This window comes from Zootermopsis nevadensis, unplaced genomic scaffold (genome assembly GCF_977971745.1).
Source record: "Zootermopsis nevadensis isolate Lab colony 2312 unplaced genomic scaffold, Znev_1.0 Znev_ptg000003l, whole genome shotgun sequence".
NCBI classification, from domain to species: domain Eukaryota; kingdom Metazoa; phylum Arthropoda; class Insecta; order Blattodea; family Termopsidae; genus Zootermopsis; species Zootermopsis nevadensis.
This window is the reverse complement of record NW_028259135.1, coordinates 9,101,982-9,122,896: the sequence shown is the minus strand read 5'-3', so window position 1 is coordinate 9,122,896 and position 20,915 is coordinate 9,101,982. Positions and strand designations below refer to the sequence as shown.

General features: G+C 38.8%; 1 protein-coding gene across 5 annotated transcripts in view; it reads right to left on the bottom strand.

The window, feature by feature from the left end:
• Positions 1 to 20,915, bottom strand: part of if (integrin subunit alpha inflated) — a 71,807-nt gene that overhangs the window by 1,006 nt on the left and 49,886 nt on the right. Inside the window, exons 6-19 of one of the 5 annotated variants that reach the window (XM_022081990.2) lie at positions 17,151 to 17,199; positions 14,459 to 14,530; positions 8,803 to 8,978; positions 8,189 to 8,398; positions 7,435 to 7,543; positions 6,687 to 6,921; positions 6,381 to 6,547; positions 5,540 to 5,688; positions 4,869 to 5,089; positions 4,358 to 4,774; positions 3,684 to 3,862; positions 3,298 to 3,395; positions 1,129 to 3,048; positions 131 to 361 (exon numbers count right to left, since the gene is read on the bottom strand). In XM_022081990.2, coding sequence (XP_021937682.1) covers positions 131 to 361; positions 1,129 to 3,048; positions 3,298 to 3,395; positions 3,684 to 3,862; positions 4,358 to 4,774; positions 4,869 to 5,089; positions 5,540 to 5,688; positions 6,381 to 6,547; positions 6,687 to 6,921; positions 7,435 to 7,543; positions 8,189 to 8,398; positions 8,803 to 8,978; positions 14,459 to 14,530; positions 17,151 to 17,199 — 4,233 coding nt within the window. Of the gene's footprint in view, positions 1 to 130; positions 362 to 1,128; positions 3,049 to 3,297; positions 3,396 to 3,683; positions 3,863 to 4,357; positions 4,775 to 4,868; positions 5,090 to 5,539; positions 5,689 to 6,380; positions 6,548 to 6,686; positions 6,922 to 7,434; positions 7,544 to 8,188; positions 8,399 to 8,802; positions 8,979 to 14,458; positions 14,531 to 15,617; positions 15,808 to 16,758; positions 16,950 to 17,008; positions 17,042 to 17,150; positions 17,200 to 20,915 lie in introns of those variants that run through there. The other 4 variants (XM_087342391.1, XM_087342390.1, XM_022081991.2 and 1 more) reach the window with 4 other exon arrangements.

Sequence of the window (20,915 nt, the reverse complement as noted above, 5' to 3'; positions counted from 1 at the left end):
AGCGATGTGTCACGATAACGCACAAGTACCCAATATACTTATAGCATCTTCCCCCCACCCCCCACTGGAGTCTTGACTTATCAAAATAGGTTGCTCTTAATTAAGAAATTATAACGAGATAGATTCTGACCTTCCACAGTAAGAATATGAGTAACAGTAGAATGACAGCACCAGCACAAGCAGACAGAACCACAATCCAAAGGGGCACAATCTCTGGTTTCAGTGGTGCATCCGTGGGCACCACTTCAGTGATGACCTCTTCTGTGCGCAGACTGACTTGATCGGGTGCCCCAACGTATGGCAGGCGTGTTAGTCGTGTTGCAACCAAACTTGAAACATTGGCAGGCCTGTTGTATCCAAGCTGTGAATAACAATTTTAATATCACACAGTACGCATATGTACGTAATCCCTAACACACACGTTCAGCTGCAAGCATTCATTATAAACCATGTACTGTATCTTTGTACAAGGCTGCCAACTGTAATGCATTTGTTTCTCTAATGGAAGTTCTGAGCCTCGGGTAATAATACTGTTTCTGTAAAACATCAACATTAATACCAGACTTACTTCCTCATGACCTTGGACAGCAGCATGTTCAAATTGCGCAAAACTGAGAACATAAAATGATGTGACGACAACAAATGAAGGCAAGTATTATGCTGCAATCTTAATTTTACTGAAAATTAAATCCTTCCCATAGCTAAATTCTCATTCTAAATGGTGCTCCTAACACACCATTTGATCTATTTTGTTGAAAGACGCATGTTCTTGAAACTGTTGTCCTGGGTACAAATGAACGTGAAGCTTAAATATAAATGAATATTGAATTTAAGAGTAAAAATTTGAACATTATGGCCAAGTGATGAGCACTCCTCCCAAGTTCAAAAATTTCAAATTTATGTCTTGAGAATGGTCGACCTCAACGAGGTCTTTCATAGCTTAACTTAGCAGCCTCTCAAGGCAAATACTAGAACAGTACCTTCAATTAGACCACAACTGCTTCTGCCCATATCCTTTCCAGTTCATTATTCATTAATCATCCTATCGTCTGACACTGCATATTCTGAGCTATTGACACCGTCTTTAAACATATCACAAATACATAAAAATAAGACTATAAAACTTACCGACTTGAGAGTTTTTGCCCATACAAGGAATCTGAAGGCAAATTTAATTTCTTCGCCCTTAGCCATGGGTCCGAGCACACAGCGCATCTTCGAACATTTAGTAATGTTGCATCGTGTTGCCTGTTCGAGTTCTGCATCGTCCACATTACGTCGTTGTCTTGACCGCCTTTCTTTGTGACCATCTTCAACGGAACTATGGTGCCTGTATTTACGGTACAACTTAAGCTGACCAGAAGACTGATCGTCTGTACCTTCAAGTTTATTCTCACTGACCGTCCTGTCACTTGAACTCCAGCTCGTACCACTCTCACGATGGGAACTGTACTGCCGAGAGACACCAGAGCCATGCTGCCCAGTGCCTTCACCGTAACCCAAATTTGAGGAACTGTAGTGCTGTGTTACGTCAACACTGCCACCGGCACCGTGCGATCCGCTTCCTCTCCTGCCGGCATTGTAGTCGATATTATCCGCATTTGTTTCACGAGCGTCATGTCCTCCTCTCGTCCACGCGTCATAATCACGATTGTTATCTGAACCTTGACTCTGTGTGACACCTCTGTCAACAGTGCTCCAACTATATGAGCCACCAGAATGGCTGCCATGTTGTCGTCTAGCCTCGTCTTCACCGCCAACTACTCCGTACTGAGAAGAACCACTGCCCGAATACCACTGCTTTCCAGCTGCCGCATTGTCTGTTTCAATACCAATATGTGAATTTCTGCCAATATGGCCCCTGGCACTATCTAAACCGGAACTAGAAGTTTCATGCCTGCCAAGAGTATCTCCCGATATTTCGGGCGTCCAAATATAATGACGAAGGCCACCGGAACCCCGAGCACTTTCTTCCAGCTCTGAACCAAATCTACTGGTACCTGCATGAGCATTATCTTGAGTCAACCAAGTCTGATGCTCTTCTAACCTTGTTCTGTTTCCAGTACCCTGAACCAAACCAGTTCTTCCAGCATTTGACAGATGCGGACTCTGATACCTTGCTCCGATATTGTCTGAAATATCTGAGGTTTCAGTCGAAAAAGTTAAATGTGCACCTCCAGCACCATAACCTGCACCTTGATAACCTCTTCCAACATTATCTGAGCCTTCTGCATCACCTGATGACCAACTGTGTTGTCGGACGTTTCCCGTACCGTCCAAGTGCGCAGAGCTACCAACTTGTCCCACATACCCACCTCCTGAGCCAGCTGAACTAGAAGAGGAGTGATGAGAACTTGTCGTCTCATGGCTACCCTTCCCATAGGCGGCAGAACCGACGCCCGAAACTTCCCCTCCAGACGTCCAGTTAGAGTAGCTGTAGTTACTGTAACTGCGTGGGGCCTCACCGTTTTCACTCCATGTCGCAGAAAAGTTACGTGAAGAGTGCGTCCTAGAACCTTCTGCTTCCCCCACCCCTGCACCACCTGTATTTACATCTACTCCACTACCACCCCTTTTATCTTCAACTCTTCCTTTACTGTCACTATCCTGGCCAACAGCTGATCCGCCTCTATAACTATCAGTCCGTCCCCTTTCATTTTCCACTCTAACTCCACCCCCGTGCCCTCTGCCTCCACCATGACGACTTTCTACCTTGTATCTACTTTCTACATCATGTGAAGTACTCCTGCTTCCGCTTGTTCTTGACTGTTCTTCCTCAGCATCAACGCCCGACTTCTTCTCCTCTTCATAACGTCTCCTTTCCTCTTCTGTTAACGTCATGAGTCTACGATCAGAATGATCTTCATCTCGACTGCCATGCTGAGTCCTCGAGCCACTGCTGCTGCTGGATGATGATGATGATGATGATGACGATGAAGAGGAGGAGGAGGAGGAGGAGGAGGAGACTGAAGTACTTGAACTGACCGACGTTGCAACATGAGATGAACTTGAGCTATGTTCAAAATATAGTTTCTTCTTGCGATCCAACTGCAAAGTTAAAATTAATTGTAATCAGTGCTGCATGGAGGTAAATTATTAAGGTCACATTCATCCCTAAACAGCATTAAGCAATTGATTTTGGTAATGGTGACACACGTCTTCTTCGAAGCATAAACTTGATTTTTTTAGTGTTAAGATGAGCATCAGCTACAAATGGGTTTTTTTTACTAAACATTACTTCGGAACTCAGCATGTACATTATGATGCCCTATCATCTTCAAGTAACCACCGAAATACCTTTAAATTTAGAGCATTTGCTTTGGCGTCGCCAACGAGCTCGCATCTCACAGAACCCTCGGTCTCAGGCATCTCAACAAGGTACAAAATGTTTTCATCTGTAACACAAGATAGTGCGCAGGCATAAAAATACTAAGCAGGATTTGAGGTTCCAGGATTAACAGTTTAGTGGTATGCTAGTGCAACACATGGCCAATTTGACCATATATAATCCATCACACAAGGCAGATAAAGGACATCATTTATATTTACAACCCTTACATGTAATGACAGAACACACATTCAACAAAAGATGTAGAATTATAAAGTGGTGGATTGCGTGTTCGAGTGTTTTATCTCAAGTACAATTTTGTTACACTTTATTTTAAAAACAAACTAGTACACACCATCAAATGTAAAGGAAGGCCACACAAAGTACGCCTCTGCTTCTGTGATGCTGGACGGGCCTCTGTTGATAATCGAATACGTATGAACAAGTTGCGGTCCGACTTCTGTTTCGTGGGTCGCGTTGTCTGCACCGTCATACAGCGTCATATTGTAATGAAGGTCTGGGGGCTCTGAAACTCTGAAACATAAAACAGAAAATCTGTTTCCTTCTAGGTTTTGGTTTAAACATCCACATTCAATAAATTGTATAATATTTTAATAATTTTTGTTTTGTTAAGCAAAATTCCACACATTCTTGTCATTTGTGTCCACTATTTATTCCACATTCTGTAAATTTATGTTGATAAAAAAAGTCCTGTTGTTTTATGCTGTTGCATTGCTTCCCGTGTTAAACGAAGGCTAAGGAACAAAACAGCGGTGATAATAGATCACATTATGCTTTATAAAATAATAAATTATTGTTGCGTAACAATATGAGCAAAGCCGGAGAAATTCAGAGAAGAAAGGGTTCTACATGTAAGATATTTGTTATAATTTTCAGTGCTGCCAAAATCACACGAGGTAAATTAAAACAGCCTTTGCTTACTTATTTTACCTCATAAATGTACACTCGTCAAAGGGTTAAATACCCCAAAATCAAGTAAAAGACAACGTAATCAATCTCTAATCTTACCCATGTATCTCCAACTCTGCGTCCACCCAGATTGGCACGGCGAGCTTGAATCTGTTATCATCGGTTGTAAGTTCCTGCTCAGGATTGGTGCTGTTCACACTCATTTTGAACTCATACCGGGGTTTCATCACTTCCGTAAGAGACGGTTTCAAGAGCACCTTGAAGTGCGCAAGTCGGTTCTGGGGCAGCGGGTTACCAAGGTCACAGCGAAGCGTGTTGTTGTTGGTTTGTGACGGTGCTGAACACTGAACAAGGAACTCTTGTTCTGCATTGTCCATACGCTCTATGTTGATATAGTTGACACCCACGGGCATTCCCATTGTAAATGTCGTCTCAAACGAATCTTCACCCTTATTCTCTACAATGACATCCAGTTCCAGGCGGTGACCAGAGCCAAGGAGATATCTATTGACGCTTCTGAAACAGAATACAAGTTATTATTAACACAAATCCACAGCGTCTTGGTGAAGTAAGAACGGGATGGAAGTACATTTTTATATGTGTGACTTACGGTGTTACAGTGAGCTTGAGGTCAGGTATGCAGATGTTGTCTGGCCCACAGTTTTTCTGGATGCTAATGGAGTCACGACGCACAGAATCCTTACTCTGATCCAAGACGGGGACAAGCGAACGAGTAACTCGACGTCTACCTGCCAGGGTGGCATCGCTGCCGGTACGCAGACTATAACGCATCTCTGCTTCCAGGGGAGTGAGCTTGTCTCTGATACCACTCTGTAATTAAAGTCTACTTTAACATTATTCAGCTCAATGGGAACTATCTATACCACATGCTTTAATAAACAGCAACTTTGTATTTTTCACACGGAGTGTATTATGGAGATGCTCAGATACTTTACACCTCTTAAAGAGCACCACACATACCCATTAAAAATAAAAACAGATGAATGATTAACGAATCGATTAAAACCAATAAAATGAAATTACCTGTCACAAGGTCTGAATGTTCACCATTTTCTCAGAATCTATTTTGAATGTACATACAGCTGAGTGCAACTGTTCAAAAGATGCTTTATAAACATTGACAGATATTATGTTATAAAAAACTTAAATACAATTATAAGCCAATTACTTGTATCCACTATACTCAATATAGTTCAGAGATCTTGTGAGACAAAGAGGGTAAACATTTTATGAGATTCAATTGCTACACACATTACATACCTTTATGTAGACAGGAAAACTCTTACAAAAGAGCAAATCCTTGTCAAGTCGCAGCGTGTAGTTCATTATGTTACGGCCTGCCTCTGATAACAGAAACATGCGTGGAGTCTTTGGTTTCTTGGCATCCAGCAAAAACTGCACCTCAAAGTCTTGTGTGGACAAACAGAAAACACGAGTTTTTGAGTGTGTCAAAACGACACATATTTTAATTCCAGATATATCACTTCAGAACTTCATTTATTCGTCTTTCATTCCACTACTTCAACACCACAGAAAACACAAAGCGACTCTACAAACTGCACAGGACAAATGAAGTCAGGAAGAAAATTTATTTCTAGACAGGAAGAAAGGAGGACAAATTATGATGTCAGAACACATAAATAAAAATGAACGCTAAACAAATGTTTCCAGTTTAAACGTTTGAAATCTGAGTAACAGAAGTAAAATAAACCCGACACTACAGTGAACTATTTTAAAAGCTTCAAATTTGGAATGTGTTTATGAGGCAGCAATTTTGATTTCATTAATGTGAAATAATGTGATTCCTGAAAAGTTTATATTTTTAACGCACGTTTTAAAATTCATTTCAAAATGAACTTATAAGATGATTGTGAATGATAATTTTAAAAGTGTCATCACAGCATTTTCCTGAACAAACTGATGAGAACCAGTCAATCTTCAGGCCAAGATTTGAATCTAGGACCTTCTAAATATGACAGACTAACCATTTAACCACAGTGTCGTTAGTTTTACTCTGTACGCTACATGCCCGTCCATCTCAATGACAGTACATGGCTTGCAAATGTACACTAATGTAAAGAGTATATATACTTATACTGACCGAGTTTACGATCAACGCCAACACCGCTATACTCCAGACATGCATTGAGCTCAGTACATACAACATCAGTGCCATCTGGTAGCGTGCATGCCTTCGTATCCAAACTTATCTGCTTTGATTCGTCACGAAACGTGACAGTCGCATCAAGCCTCACAACTGGACGAGCTCTAAAGTATGAACAAACAATAAATTCATGGTTAAATTAACTAAAGGTTAAATAACTTTTAAGTTTACTTTTCGGATTTGGGTACGGTTTGTTTCAAAACACAAATGAAAAGGGTATTTGAGTCAACTTCAAGCCGATACCTGAGGAAGACGGCCGTGTCTGCTTCATATGCACCGACCACCAGATCTGGGTACTCATTTTCATCCAGGTCCATGCCACCAGCCACAGAGAATCCAAATGTCGAAGATGTTCTGTGAACATCCTCTGCCTGGATTACCTGTGATGGCTTCTCCATTATGCCCTTGTCTGAACCATGGAAGATGTAAACTGCTCCACGGCCGTCTGGGCCATCATATGGGGCACCAACAGCAATGTCTGTAATAAGAGAGACGTGATACCTAAGGGTTGAATATGTCTAAGGTAAAAATGCAAAAAATTGATTTTGACCCAAGGAACGAAACAAAGAATATTTATATTTTATAATTCTGGGTGCTCTTTACTTCACCTATATACAAAGCAAATTTTTTTAGTGTGTTCCTCCGTTAAGTGAGCAGTATTTCCCGAGTAGGATTTGAGGTTTTCATGAGGTGAATTTTGAGATGGCTGTCTTCTGGGTCGTTGCGCTGTGTAATCTGGTCGATGTTAACCGACGTTTCTGAGGTCATACTGCCTCCGTCATCAGGGCGATCGAAACGTTCGATCGCCCTGCTGACAGAGGCAGTATGACCTCCGAAACGTTGGTTAACATCGACCAGACTACACAGCGCAACAACCCAGAAGACAGAAATCTTCATACTCACCACTGTGAAAACCTCAAATCTTACAAAACAAGAAGCTTCAATATTTGTCAGTATTAAACATGGTTACAACAAATTTCTCCTTACTTACCTCCATAATTATCCTTGTTAATATCTCCAAGAGTACTCAATGATAAACCGAATCTTGATCTGGAATTTTTGCCATCCCGTTTATGGAACTGTCGAAATCTGTCTTGGAACTAAATGAAGTCAATGTGATATTAAATTATTTTCTTTTGAATAATCTCAAATAGAAGAGAAAATACTTCAAAACAAACACTTGGCATCAGAAGCACTCTTGTGCCAGGCTGCGCTGGGTGACTGACCTGGAATCTTCCTGAACTTGAATTTGAAGGGATTTGATAAAAATGTGCTAATACATTCGTAATTTATACAGAAATTGAAATATACAAAACAAGAAACAAACAAATAGATCTAATAATGTTGGTATTAACCAAAATTAATCCACCCAATGGAACATTTGACTCTTACTAGTTTGGGCATACATTTAAGACTTGTCTTCATTTTAGAGTGTTTGTGAAACACTATTATTTTTAGCTATTTTAAGAAAATATACAATTACTTAATTGTGCCATCTGACTCCAATAGCAGCAGCCAATAAAGTGTACGCTTGGTTTAGCCCATTGTGAATTGCATGTGCATCAAACAGGTATTTATACGTAAATACTAAACAGAAACTTTGCATATTTGTAGTTTAATTAACCAAATTAGTATTCTGAATACTACAAATTCAATTACAATGTGCACATGTCTCTCCCCACTGAAACACAAGCATCTTCTAATTAGCTTAACGTGTTAAAATTCTCATATTAAAGGACACTTACGTCTAAGCTTTGATAGAAGATGTAAATCCGCCCCGTCTCATAATTCCCCTTGTTGTTTGACAGGTCAGTGTAGAGTGGGGCACCAACCACAAGGTCATCCCGTCCATCCCCATCCAAATCCGACACACACAATGCGTAGCCAAAGTACGAACCGAGCTGTTCCCCAGTCAGGTTCAGATGATTTGTCAAATTCCACGTATAGAGAATCACCTGAAACAGCAAGGATATTTCTCAAAGTAAAGAACTGAAGTTCAAAACTTCTGGTGATAACTCTGTGCTCAAATTGGCTGATTTTCCACTGTTTTAGACAGCTTATCTGCCTTCACCTTCGAGGTGATCTCCAACATATCAGTAAATTAGACCATCAAGACACAACCATAATCCCATAAAGTCTGAACGCATCCATAACAAAACTGTTCCTATTCCAGACTTTGTCATATAATACGTAAGCATTCACATATAACAGAATAATGTCATGTATGAACGAAGAACAAAAGCATGTAATTCATCAGAAATGACCAGAGAAACAATTCTAAGATTCGGTCCATAGTCAGACACTGCGCTACATAAACAGACTTCTAAACATCAATTGGGGCAGAGGTTCAAAACAGCACCTTGCCAAGAAGGCCTGCGCCTCGAGGCATCCCAACAGCTGCCCCACTCCCATCACCATCACCAAAATCACCAACAGCAACTGAGTAACCAAGATACGAGTCGTCATCCAGAGCAGAACCCTCCTTCGTGTTTACGACTGCCGGACGATTATTCAGGCTCTGGGAGAACAACTGCCCTGGAAGAAAGCACACGTACAACCCACTCACTTTGACTTACAGAGTACTGTAATACCACTGCTTAGCATGCCAAAAGTGATTTGATGATCCCTCTAATCAGCACTCTGCGCTGTCCCTCTCGAACAGCACTGGCCGACAATCACTCATTTGCCAGGCACACTTCCGCTTCCCCTGTTTTGCCAGTGACCTGGCAGCTGTTTCCACCATCATACTACTGGAATCCACTCTGAGAGCTACAAGCTTCTGACTCCACGCTTCCACATCTGAAGTTCAAATGAAGTGCAAACAACAGCGCTACATTTTTCTGCCCAAGGTGGGGCTTGCTATGTTACACACAGACATGGCCAGGGATCATCAAATCACAATCCTATAATAAGTAGAGTGGCAGACACTGAACAATTGGGAAGCACATCATTTATTTCATCAATGGACTAACAACACAAAGGTTTTCTGTTTTTATATGTTGTGTAAATGGAGAGGGGGCTTCTTCTAGTAAGTCACTTTTATCAATTACTTTATTAACATAAAACTTTACCTGACTTCCAAGACAGATAACAGCTTTACAGTATCTGTAGATGAATTTGAGATTTATTTATTCACTACACTTTTGTTTCTATTCTAACCTGCTTAGTCTTCATTTAAGGTTACTAGCCCTAGTATAAACCATCAAAATAGTCAGTCGCTTTTATAAACGACCAACAATCAACACGGGATTGGTATGCCTTCACAAAATGGCAACCAGTTGCTCATACATTTCATTTGTTTACATATCACTCATCTACATATGTATATATTTGTATACTTCTGACGATCTTTAGACATACTTTGATATTTAACAGGTAAATATGAATTTAGAGACAGGTTAAGTTTGGGTAATTTCACTCAATTTCATGTTTCTTAACTTAGGTTTGAAATGGGTCTAGTAAACATAAATAAAACAAATTTTATGACCATATTGGTGGTTAATGATAGCATGTTGGCTTGTGCTGGGGAACCTCACATATGTGGCCACTATACTCTAAAGTTATTCACAAAATTCAGTTAAAATAACACATCAAGAACACAACAAATTATCTTAATTTAATAATAAGACCACCAGCAAATGTCTTTATTTGCTAACCCATACAATCAATTTATTAGAATCCAGATGTTAAAATAGATTGTACATTTTAAATTGGTTACATGATATGTAGCACCCTGCCGTTATGCTGTCAAATTAACGCACTATTTTTCAGTTAGATGTGGTAATTAGCAATTATAACACCAACTCCCATCACCAATCATATCACTTGATGACTTAACCAATCATAAGAGCTATTACTTTCAGAAGCAAATCATTCCGCATTTATGTACATAACCGTTATATACCATACTTTTGCAGCCACACCATTAGTTTCCATAGCAATAGTTGTATAGGTAGTCCAGTAGATGATCATGAAATCATTAATGAAAATATTACAGCCTACCAAAAAATAACATTTTATAACCAAGTTTTTTGCGTTTCTTCATTAGCTCACACCTTCACTCAAGACTTGGTCTCCCCTGAATTTTACTTTGACAACATCACTTCACAGACGGGACATCGGTTCAACATGAGACCTCTAACGTCACATAACAACACAGAAATGAGCAGAAAATATCTATGCCTCAAGTGTGATTGAAAATTATCTGTGATCCCTCTGTCTAGACCAGTGGTATTCGACCTTTTTTGTTCGCGTACCCCCAGATATAATTTCTCTTCAACTTTATACCCCCAAAATTGTTGGTGTATAATTCAAGTTATACATAGTATATAATCTACATCTAAAAGAAATTAAATAAATTACATCCAAAAAATGTATTAAATCTTTCCCTGATTATTCAGTGTTTATCATAAAATAATATATATATTTTTTAAATTTCACGTACCCCCTAAGATGTCTTCACGTACCCCAGGTTGAATACCACTGGTCTAGACAATAAAGACCACAATCCACTGCAATGGAATCAGTAAATACGTGATACAGAATGCAAGAGAGCAATGAAACCTCTGTAGACTCCAAACTACAACGCATCCTTTAATTTCTGATCATTACTGAGCGTGTTCTCTGTAAATATTTGAATCGCATCCATCAAAGCAGTAAATATATCAAACATAGAGGTCTCTGTTGACAAACTTACATATACAGTTACGTGCTGAATTCCCAGCTGCGGTATAAATACTGTTACTAAAAGGCAAATGGTTAGATCATCAATAATTAGAATACATGATTCCACATGTAAATGATGTGGTGATTGTCTTATGGTGCCTCAGTCGTTGTTTGAAAGTGATGGCGCGACATGCAAAATGTACATTATATTAGCTAAAAAGATAGCTAAGGTTTTCAAACAACATGGACACGTGATAGTTAAATACATAGACTGCCACATTTTGTTTCAGATAATCAATTTTTAAATTTGTTTAGATTTGTTTTAAGAATGTGAATCCAGCACTATTTGCCCAATAGTGAAAAGAGCTTTAGCATGAAATATCATCAAAATCTGAGTAATCTCCCTTCTCAGGAAAATTACACAAAGAAACATAAGAAAGAAATTTAATTCTGGCCAGAAATCTCAAACTTAATTTGTATCCATTCAATTCCACATCTTTTAGGAACAAACTGTAATCCATTCGACATTAATTGGTATCTAAAAGACGATCATTCCACATCATTTTCACATGAATATAAGTGCAGTATTAAATCAAATGTCATGACTTGTGAGCTGGTAATTGGTATCCCATTATCCAAATTCCCTTTGTGACTGTATCCTGAAAAAAATGTATGAGTAGTACAGCATTACGTTTCATTATTAGCAGATTGCCATGAGAGGTAAATGCATGAATATTAAATGCTGGATTTTACAATTCTATAAGGGTTTCTGGAATTAAACAAATATTCCTAAAAAATCACGATAATTTTAAAATCGTAATTAATAAGCCTCAAAGCAAAGTTTTTTAATGCCTTCTTGGCCTCTGTCATGTCACATGGACTTCACTTCTAAAGCAGAAGCACTGATGCCCAATCACAGCACTGCGATGGATGCCATGAATTAGGTGAACTATAGGGAGAGCCAGGAGGTCCACACATTGACAAAGCAATGAAGATGGCAAACGTGAGACCTTTTACATTGGATACTAGCATCTGACACTCGGACAATCCGGCACCAGACGCAAAAAAAGCTACTTCCAGCATTTAATATCGAGCGCATGGGTTATATTGTTTGATGGGTGAGTTGGTATTAAGGCCCTGCAACACCTTTCCAATGAAGGAGACTGGGAAATTTGAAAAGCAGGACATAAGTTTATTACACTTCATGCAAACTGATTCCAACAGAACATGGTATTTTTCGCCAGTTTCTGCATTTCACATGTTTTTGTATCTACAATGAAATAGCCAAATATGAATATTAACCAAATATCAGTTTCTCATGTTCTATAGAAATTCGGTTACTTATTACTGACAACAAAAAAAGCAAACAAATTAAAGAATTCCTCGTCCATTTCTTGTTTCAGGTCACATATTTGATATTCTGTAGTGTGGCAACTGTTCCCAGTGAATAAACACAATTATCACTGTCTTGTAAATTTTAAAATTGTTTTGAACATTTTGTTAAAACTTTCTCCCTAACTTTGATTGAATTAATTGAATTGAATTTTTCCAAATTCACTGGCCATCTTACACATTTTTTGAGCGGCTCAGTATAATAAAATATACCCTAGAACAAAATGCACTAAATGTCTGCATTTTCTTTGCAGTTTTAATCAATGCACTGAATCATCATAGAAGTTAATAATTAAAACTCACGAGCCAGTGCAATCCAGTTCACACCTTACAATCCATTTGCCTGTGATCCATTTTAATATCATACTCCCATCTCCATCCTCCTCAGTTTAAATGCAGTCCCCCCTACAAAATTTACAAGTTCTATATGCACTTCTTGTATCCCTCACGTGACATCATGACATTCCCAATCATGCATCACACTCGAGACCTCATTACTTTCACCTCTCCCATGTCCAAATATTTTTTGAGCTCTTACAGTTCAATGTAAGAAATAACAAGCATTTCAAGCACGCCAGAATAATGTCATTCATTCATGAACATTCTTCTGCAATACATTGAATGTAATGTAATTCAAAAACTGTAAAAATATATTCTTTTTAATTTTCCAGTCAGTACAAACAAATAATTATTTCTACCCCTTTACATCCAATGAAAAGTAAACAAATATTACATACAGTTCTACATACTGGTGCAAGAAATACACCAAGTCGTACAGCAGTGCATTTTAAAGCCTTTGTTCTAAGTTACATACAAACATGCATACGGTACGACATTCAGATAATTTTCAGGGGAAAATATTGTGAAATTAAAATGAAATAATATATTAAAGACAGGACCAACAAATTACATTTAGTTCAAATGTTTACGAAATTCAGAATAAATTTATAAGAATTTCTTCTCCTGTTTTCTGCGTCAAAATAATTTCCTTCTCCACAGTGTTGAATTTTATTCCGATTCCCCTCACGCGCCTCTCATTCCGTTTACTCTACCATTCCTTGCCTTAAGAACAGAAAAGTTATGAAAATCTACAGCAACTACAAACATTTTATTCCATTTCAGTGCACACACTTAAAATTGTAAGCATGTTGATAAAATTCCACTTCAATCAGACACTTTTTTCCTCCAGCATATCCAATTACTTCTCCCCACTGTTCTGAGCTTCATTCGTATTTGCTAAACACCAGAGATCTAGAAAGCCTCACAATTTTGATCTCTCTGCCATTTGCCATGTTCTTGTCAGTGTTGTTTCATCATTATTAATGCACGCTCACTCCTGCCACAATCTCAAGAAACATAATTACATTTTATTATATTGTTGGCAGATCCACCTACTGGTAAACACTTATATTAACTCAATCTCAACCAGCAAGACCACATTTTTTATTTTTATACGAAAATTCTGCGTTTTCTTTCTGTTGCTAATTAGCTTTGTGAACAAAAGATTTGGATCTATACCACAAAGACAAATGAACAATGAAAAATCACAAAGAATGCATTTGGAAAGAATGCACACTTCAAAGGCGACAAACCCGCCCCTAATACCGTTGAATGAAAGACTTGTTGTACAAAAATCCAAAAGAAAAATTATTCTTTACCAATTTTGAAGGGAAAATATCTAAAATTGCAAACATATCGGTGCATTTGGTTCAAAATTATAAGATAAAAAAAAATGTAAATAACGTAGGTACCATTTTTAAAAACACATAAGCACTGGTACAAAAAAACCCTCTAATTTGAAATAAATGTCTTCTAGCTAGCAGTTGCAACACTACTTCATATTAATTTGTGTCTATGTACATCAGTGAGTGTCATAACAGTGCAGTGCAGTGGAGTCCATACTTTAAGCCTTTATCAATACACCAGTAGCTTTATTCATGTTGTTTCACATGTTTTACCTGCACCGTACGCGTAACCTCTCCGCGGAGTATAAGGCAGCTGCACACTTGGGTGTATTGAGTAGATCTGGCCTATAAGAGCAATAAATAATATACATATAATCTATTACATTGTATTTGCTGTATGTTACCGCAGTTGTAAGAAAAGTTGTACTTAAGTAACCTGTGAACAAATCAAAATCAAATGCATTAGTTATCCTGTTCAGAAACGTCGTTAAACCTGATTAACAGGTTACAATACAATTTGGCTAATTGCTCTTCATTAGAATTATTGTATTATCTATAATAAATTCTTCTCGGGCTACCAGCCACGTAAGGTGGCATAATGAAGAAAACACCAGCGTTTCGAGATCCATCTTCGTCCTCGTCCTCAGTATCCTTGGCTGATATTTTCATCAATAAGCCGCCTTTCATGGCTGCCAGCTCGAGAAGAATTTATTATACTCAGTCGCCATAAAAGCTTCAGATCATACAAAACTATACCCCACTTTGCATGAATTTCGCTACATCATGAAACAGAGTAGCATACATAAATTTATCATTTGAACTCAGTGTCAGAGGGAATATAAATGATCTCTATTATTATAAATACATATTTTCTCTTCTGTAATCACATAATAATTTCATAACACTTCTACTTGAGACAATATTATCAATAAAAAGAACTGCGCCATTTAACATCAACATTTACGCACTTATCACATATATTTGTCATTCAATCCACAACGAATCATAACACAGCGCACACAACAGAAGTAAATGAGAAAATATTTTTGGGCAGACACAGCAAATATTTCACAGCTTCCACCTGAAAGTATAATGTAACACTAACATATAAATATTACACTGAAAACCATACTTTAAGCTGAATTCAGTTCATCTTTAATGCACTGAAGGTATCCCAAAAGGTACAGTATTTAATTACTTTACAAATATTAAAAATTCATTAATTTGGTATATTCTTTTTAAGCTACCACTGAAAATTAAATATTAACCAACAATGGCATAAACTTTCATTTGTTTACTACTTCATTGCTGAATAACTAAAATGTAGAATAATTCAAATGTAAGCCTTAAGTAAACAAATGACAAAAAATTAAACATAACCTAAATATTGGTGGAGCAAAATTAAATTGTAAAATATTTTAAAGAAACCTACAATTTTGGCAAGTTTCATGGTGCTGCTCCTATAGTTTCTCTTTGAAATGGATAATATAAATGCAAACCATTTAAGAAAATGTCACTGTTGCTCCAACATTCATCTCCATAAAATTAACATAACTTCAAAAAATAATACCACAGGCACTTTCATGTGGGTCTATAGCACAGCCTCTTTGATAGACAGGAAACAGGATGTAAGCTTTCAAAGCTCAGTCTAAATCCCACTTAAAAGAAATGTACCTCCATTTATTTTTTAAAAAAAGTTGTTTAAAGAAGAAAATCAAAGAATAGTTACACAGACAGAATAAAATCCATGATTTAATCACATAAATATCGAGTTTAATGTGGATTCCCCACCACTTCACATGACTGTTGTTATACTGACCATGACATTCAAAGATAATAGAAATGACATAAACATAACCTAACATTATCAGCAACAATCACCCTGAAGCTTACAAATGATACAATAATGACTATGATGATGATGATGATAGTGATGATACCAGTAAAAAATATTTAATTAACTGCTTACAAATCACTATTTAGAAAATGAGATGCCAAGTAAACTTAGTGTGGATAGAAAAATATTTAAACACCAACTAAAAGATAAAAATTGATACATGAAAGATAAAAATTATAACCTGTAATCAACAGGAATTTTACTTCATGGTGTGACTTACATAGTTCACTCTATCACTAAGCCCACAAGAAACTCTGCAGTCTTGTAATATATTACTGTAATATGGTATACTTTATGTAATAAAGACCAGTTAGAAACTCTGCATTAATGTAAATTAAATCACAGCAACTACAAACAATATGTATGGTAATACAATGCAGGAGAATAAAATATGTCTAAAGGACAAATGTCCAACATAAGAAAAGCAGCCATCTGAAGTTCTAGCGCATTCAAAACAATTACCATCAATCACAATAAATCAATATTTCACTTGACAATGCTCTTTTCCTGGGTTGTGACACCATGAAAACTTGTAGGAGATACCATTGTTTCAGAATAACAAACTGTCTCCATCTATGAAACTGGTCTTTGAAATTTGTGTCTATTTCTGTGCTTTAATTCATGTTCTTTTGTTCTGAGAATAGCACTTGCATATTTTTAAGTTTTGTTTGCTTACTTTTATACTTCACTGCATCTCAGACAATAATAAGTACTAGAATAGAGTGACTGTGTGTGTCAGTGCATACACAGGAGCACAAATGTGCACAACAGAGATTTCTCTGGTGGAATCAATACATGACAAAACAATACAATTATTTGAAATCAAGTAACAAACTTTTTAAAAACCTACTCCATGACTTTGATCTCACAAGGAAATAAAAGCATTAGAATTTACAGGGCTGCCAAAATAATAAGTCATTTATTACCTGTGGTGTACCCAGCATGAAGAACAGATTATGGCTCTCACAGAATTTTATATTTCAATCACATTACTTGTACAAAGTTAAATTTTGAGTTTATATTTTGCCACATTTGGCTTGTTTATTCTGAGGATGGATGAATACTCACCTTGCCAGTACCAACTGCCTACAGCCCCTACATACAGTCTATGCCCATCCTGCCAACAAAACAAAATTAAGATTTCATTAATCGAAAATGACATATGCGGTCTCCAAAGGCTGTCAGTAACCAATCTGGGAAAATATGGCTCATTTTCTGAGCTTTAGTAACTTATGACAGACTCCATACAGTTTTACGAGTTCATTAATTCTATTTAATACGACATTTTCCCTGATGACCAAGGGGTAATTTTTAAGTACACAATTCTTCTGGCAAGACTGTGGCAAATAAAAAATAACGTACAGTCAAGTAGGACGCCCATAACTTTCAGTTCTCATACCTGACAGCCGATCAAACCACTACATTTTGCTCTCTGAACGCAGATAAGCCCTCTCAGAACTTAAGGGTCGCTGGTTTTAAGATAAGGAGGCACAGAAAAAATAAAGTGTACCGAGGGGAGGGGGTGAGACGTGAAGGAAGGAGGAGAAATTCACATCAAATCGACAGGCAGTGTGTTCGTCGTCCACACTTCGGAAACGAACGCACGAACAGAGACATTTTCTTTGAAACTGAATAAATGCCACTGCAGATTCCCTAAATATTCCAATGGATCGGCGTCCATATTGAGAAGATGATGGTCGCTCATCTATCGAATAAATTACCTCCACTTTCTTTATGGAACCAGAAGGTACATCACTATCTATACAAGAGCCCGCACAGCTGTCTCTATCCTTCGCCAGATGAATCCATTCCACACCCTGTTTCCGTAAGATCCATTTTGACACCAAACACCCACCTACGCCTAGGTCTTCCGTTCAGGTTTTCCAAATAAAATGTTGTGCACAATTCTCATTTCCCCCATGCGCCTTACATGCACAGCCCATCTCATCCTACTTCATTTGATCATCTTGAGTACAAATCATGATCTGTGACAACTGTTGATTCGTCATAACAATATAACGGTGGTCGTTGCCCATTGTTTGGGGTATGTTTCAGAAAGAGTTTACTTCATTGTTTGGTTCACTGGTTGTCATTGTTATTATTCCACTTATTTATTTAGTGTTCTGTCTGACGACAGGTCCTAATGAACAAGATCCTTCCATCCTTTTCTCGGACTGGGACCTGTTCATATACGTTCTTGGCAGATGATCCAGAAGTGGTTTGCCATTGCCTTCTTCTGTGTGTGAATGGAGTAATTGTTGGGATGCCACGGAGAAACCGAGGAAGTCCCCGGAGGAAAACTCCGTGTTGCCTAGACCACGGCCATGCCCAACACAAGTTATAAATTCGGGCACCGCCGGGAATCGAACCCGAGACCCCAGGATTACAAGGCCAGCGTTCTAACCGCTAGACCACCGTGGCAAACTATTATGTAGACGCGCTTGGTGCTTCGAAAGGACACACAATAAAATAAGCAGAATATAAAGTGTGGACATTATCAGGTTCTTGAAGACACGTCATTGTCGATTCATATATCTGCGCCAGACTCAACGCCACGTTTACGAGTGGGGAGTCCCCCCTACCTGCTGACCAACAGAGTGTTTTGGCGACACTTGAATGTCTGTCGCTGTGCTATCTGGTGTGGTTAGGTTAGGTCGAGTGGAATATCTTCACATACGTCATAAATCTTTCAGGCACCAAGAACCCCTTTTAACGTATCTGAAACCACTCAACCTCTTGAGTTAAGCAGGGAATTTAACTCGATATGGCAACTTATCACGCACAAAAACCTCAGTGTAGCCATATTTAAATATTTTATATTTCACTTAAGAATCTAACTTCTTTAAAAATAATCTTGACACTTATAGTTCAAGGCTGTCTTCTGACAGAATACTTTCGATCGCATCTTAATTATTACACGCCATATTTAATTTTTCATTTGTTTATTAAACAGCGTTTTGAGATTTCAGGTCCTCACGGCGGTATTACATGTCCGACCGACGTTTCAGAGGTGATGGCCCCGTTGATGGAGGCAACAATAACCTCTGAAACGTCAGTAAACTTTTGCCAGACCGCAAGGCAGAAGTCAGCCATCTTCAAGCGTTAATCAACTGAGGTACGAACCGAACTTGTACCACGCACTTGAGCTCCGTGTCTCAGGCACTGCTCCGACACGTAGCCAACTCACCTGACAACAGCACCGAGTTCCTCCAGAACGCACATTCTTACAGTTAGTATGCTGTGGACCGCGACAACAATTGAATTACGGCATCCGAGTCCTGTCCAGACGCGATCCCTCGCTGTGCCGACTTCTTTTTGTTTCAGCCGTTATTGTTTCAAAAGTATTTCCCCCACTTCTCGAGGAGACAAGTGCGTGTACGGGACGAGGCGGAATTGCCCACTGAGCCACGGATACAGACGCCGCGTTACATGCATATTACATAACCTGAACATGTACCAAATGCGATGACTGTACGCTCGCTGCCGCAACCAAGTAGAGCTCGAGCAGCGACACTCAGCACTGCACACAGTCCAGGACATGTTTGATTCCGCGTGTTTCTCGCGTCACTCCTCAGGCAGCAGCTCCGGAGTTAGCAAACTTTATACTCCGAGGGGGAATCGCCTCTGAAACGTCGGTAAACTTCTACGAGACGGGCAATATCCCGGAAGGCCGTCGTCAACCTCATAATAGCCGCCTTGAGAACCTGATTATCGTGAACCCTTCGGTATTACGCTCCGTTGCGTGTTCACGTTTCTATGATTCTCAGAGTAAACATCGATTATTTCCTTAATCAGCGTCAAGCAGTTGATCTTTGTAATGGCGAAGTGTCGTGTTTTCTTCGCGGTACGGACTGGATTCTTATACGCTATTTAGATGAGCTTCGGCATGCCTCCCATGCAGCCCTCTCAGAGTAATATCAAAATTCCGCTCTATAGTAGCCCCTCCAAAATTAACGTAAATTATTCCTAACGCCACCCCCAAGGCCAATATCAAAATTCAAAATTAACGCAAAGACCCGAATCAACTCCCCCTACCCTATTTCTTACCCCATCCTGTCTCCTAAATCCCTTGTCCTCACTAAACTTATTCATACCAGAAGGACGAGCGGGCACTGCCTGGGAACCTTCGTAGCCCACAACCAACTTTATACCCCTCCCCCATTTATAACAGTAGTGCCTATCGCTACTCCCCCCACTTTCTCTCTTCTCTCTCTCTCTCTTCGGCTTCAGAGGGTTAAATTCCCAGGTTTCGCCGCCAAATTTCAAATTCACTTTTGCTTCGTTTTACGACGTATTCTTAAATTTTCTTGATTTTCTTAATAAATCAGAGAAATAGCCGCCCCGGGAAGGGCTGGCCGCTGTCACAACAAACTGGGCGCCATTGTCTTCTGTAATATCTGTTTCCTAACCCCCTGCGTTGTACCTGTGTTTGAATAACAATGAATTAACAATGAACTCGCTTCTGCTCTGCAAGAGAACCCATTCATTTCAGGACTGGCAGACAGACAGACACTGCGCAATGCAGCTGCCACGCAAGCCGCCAGACAGAAAAGAAATATAACCAGCTTCAAAGTCTGGATGTCACGCCAATGGAGCGCAGGCCCAATTCGAAATTTAAATTCGGTTATACATGTCCACTGGATCATACATTCTAGAGATGACACACGGCCCTAGAATCTGATGTACCGTGCGTCATAATCAACATAATCTCGGTCGGTTGTTGTCATTCAGTTACAGTGGGACTTTTCGCCTTTGGAAGCTAATGCTCGTGTAAATAATATTTAAGAATTCAGTCCGTACCGCGAAGAAAACACAACTCTTCACCATTACACA